The sequence below is a fragment of the Hippopotamus amphibius genome, chromosome 9 (genome assembly GCF_030028045.1).
Source record: "Hippopotamus amphibius kiboko isolate mHipAmp2 chromosome 9, mHipAmp2.hap2, whole genome shotgun sequence".
Taxonomy (NCBI): domain Eukaryota; kingdom Metazoa; phylum Chordata; class Mammalia; order Artiodactyla; family Hippopotamidae; genus Hippopotamus; species Hippopotamus amphibius.
Window position 1 is genome coordinate 88,099,835 of NC_080194.1, and position 1,657 is coordinate 88,101,491.

General features: G+C 43.4%; 1 protein-coding gene across 1 annotated transcript; it reads left to right on the forward strand.

Moving 5' to 3' along the window:
• The first annotated feature begins 340 nt into the window (after positions 1-340).
• Positions 341-1,181, forward strand: LOC130829484 (ferritin heavy chain). The gene has a single exon (XM_057696035.1). The coding sequence runs from the start codon at positions 546-548 to the stop codon at positions 1,095-1,097; it is 552 nt and encodes a 183-aa protein (XP_057552018.1). The 5' UTR covers positions 341-545; the 3' UTR covers positions 1,098-1,181.
• Positions 1,182-1,657: the final 476 nt, after the last annotated feature.

Genomic DNA, 1,657 nt, shown 5'->3' on the forward strand with positions numbered 1-1,657 from the left:
TGAATCCCAAGCAAAATAAACTCCAAAACTCCATGTCAAGACACCTCATAATCAAACATTCGAAAACAAAGCAAGGAAAATAATCTTGAAAGCAGAGAGAAATTGTGCATTACCTATACAAGAAAAATAATTTGAACGATGACAGATTTCTCATCCATGAAGGCCATAAGGAAGTGGCACAACATTTTTCAAGTCCTGAAAGAAAAGAACTGTCACCTCAGAATTATATATTCAGTGACAATATCCTTCTGTAAGAAAAGTGAAATAATGGCATTCTCAGATGAAGAAATGCAAAGAATTTGTTGTCAGCAGACCTACTTTAAGAGAATGGCTGACAGTCTTCGCGGAGAGTCGCCGCGGTTTCCTGCTTCAACAGTGCTTGGACGGAACCCGGCGCTCGTCCTCCCCCCTCCTTTCTCCGGCCGGCCGCTCAGAGCCAGCCCTTGCCACCACCTCACCTCACAGCGCCCTCCGACCACCCAAGGTCCCCGCCGCCGCTCCAGCGCCGCGCAGCCGCCGCCGCCGCCTTTTCTCAGCCGTCCGCCATGACGACCGCGTCCCCCTCGCAGGTGCGCCAGAACTACCACCAGGACTCGGAGGCCGCCATCAACCGCCAGATCAACCTGGAGCTCTATGCCTCCTACGTCTACCTGTCCATGTCATACTATTTTGACCGCGATGATGTGGCTTTGAAGAACTTTGCCAAATACTTTCTTCACCAATCTCATGAAGAAAGGGAACATGCTGAGAAGCTGATGAAGCTGCAGAACCAGCGGGGTGGCCGAATCTTCCTTCAGGATATCAAGAAACCAGACCGTGACGACTGGGAGAATGGGCTGAACGCAATGGAATGTGCGCTACACTTGGAAAAAAATGTGAATCAGGCACTACTGGAACTGCACAAACTGGCCACTGACAAAAATGACCCCCATTTGTGTGACTTCATCGAGACGCATTACCTGAATGAGCAGGTGAAATCCATCAAAGAATTGGGTGACCATGTAACCAACTTGCGCAAGATGGGGGCCCCCGGATCTGGCATGGCAGAGTATCTCTTTGACAAGCACACCCTGGGAAGCAGTGATAGCGAGAGCTAAGCCTTAGGCTGGCTTCCTGTAGCCACAGGGGTGACTTCCCTGGTCACCAAGGCACTGCATGCATGTTTGGGTTACTTTTACCTTTTCTGTAAGTTGTACCAAAACATCTACAAGTTCTTTCCTTAGTACCATTCCTTCAAATAAAGTAATTTGGTACCCAAAAAAAAAAAAGAAGAGAATGGCTAAGGAAACGCTTCAGACCAAAAGTAAATAATAATAGAAGGAATCAATTAGCATTAGAAATTTTAAAAAAGCAATACCAAGAGCAAATATATGGATAATCATAATGTACTATTCTTCTCCTGAGGTTTTTAAATTGCATCTCATAATTAAAATAACATTGTCTTATATAGTTTTCAATGTAACATTAAGACAACTATATCATGCAATAACTAAGTAAAAAGTAACTTTTAAAAATTGTATAAACATTTTTAAAAATTAAAAAAACTATATCATAAATGCAAGAGGAGAAGTGAACATAAGAGTGATTAGGTATTTACAATTCTATTTGGAGTGGTAAAATGTTGATACTAGTAGGCTACAGAAAAGCTATGTATGTA

What these genes read in the sequence shown, in the direction of transcription:
- LOC130829484 (XM_057696035.1), top strand. Translation starts at nt 546, where the DNA reads ATGACGACCGCGTCCCCCTCGCAGGTGCGCCAGAACTACCACCAGGAC.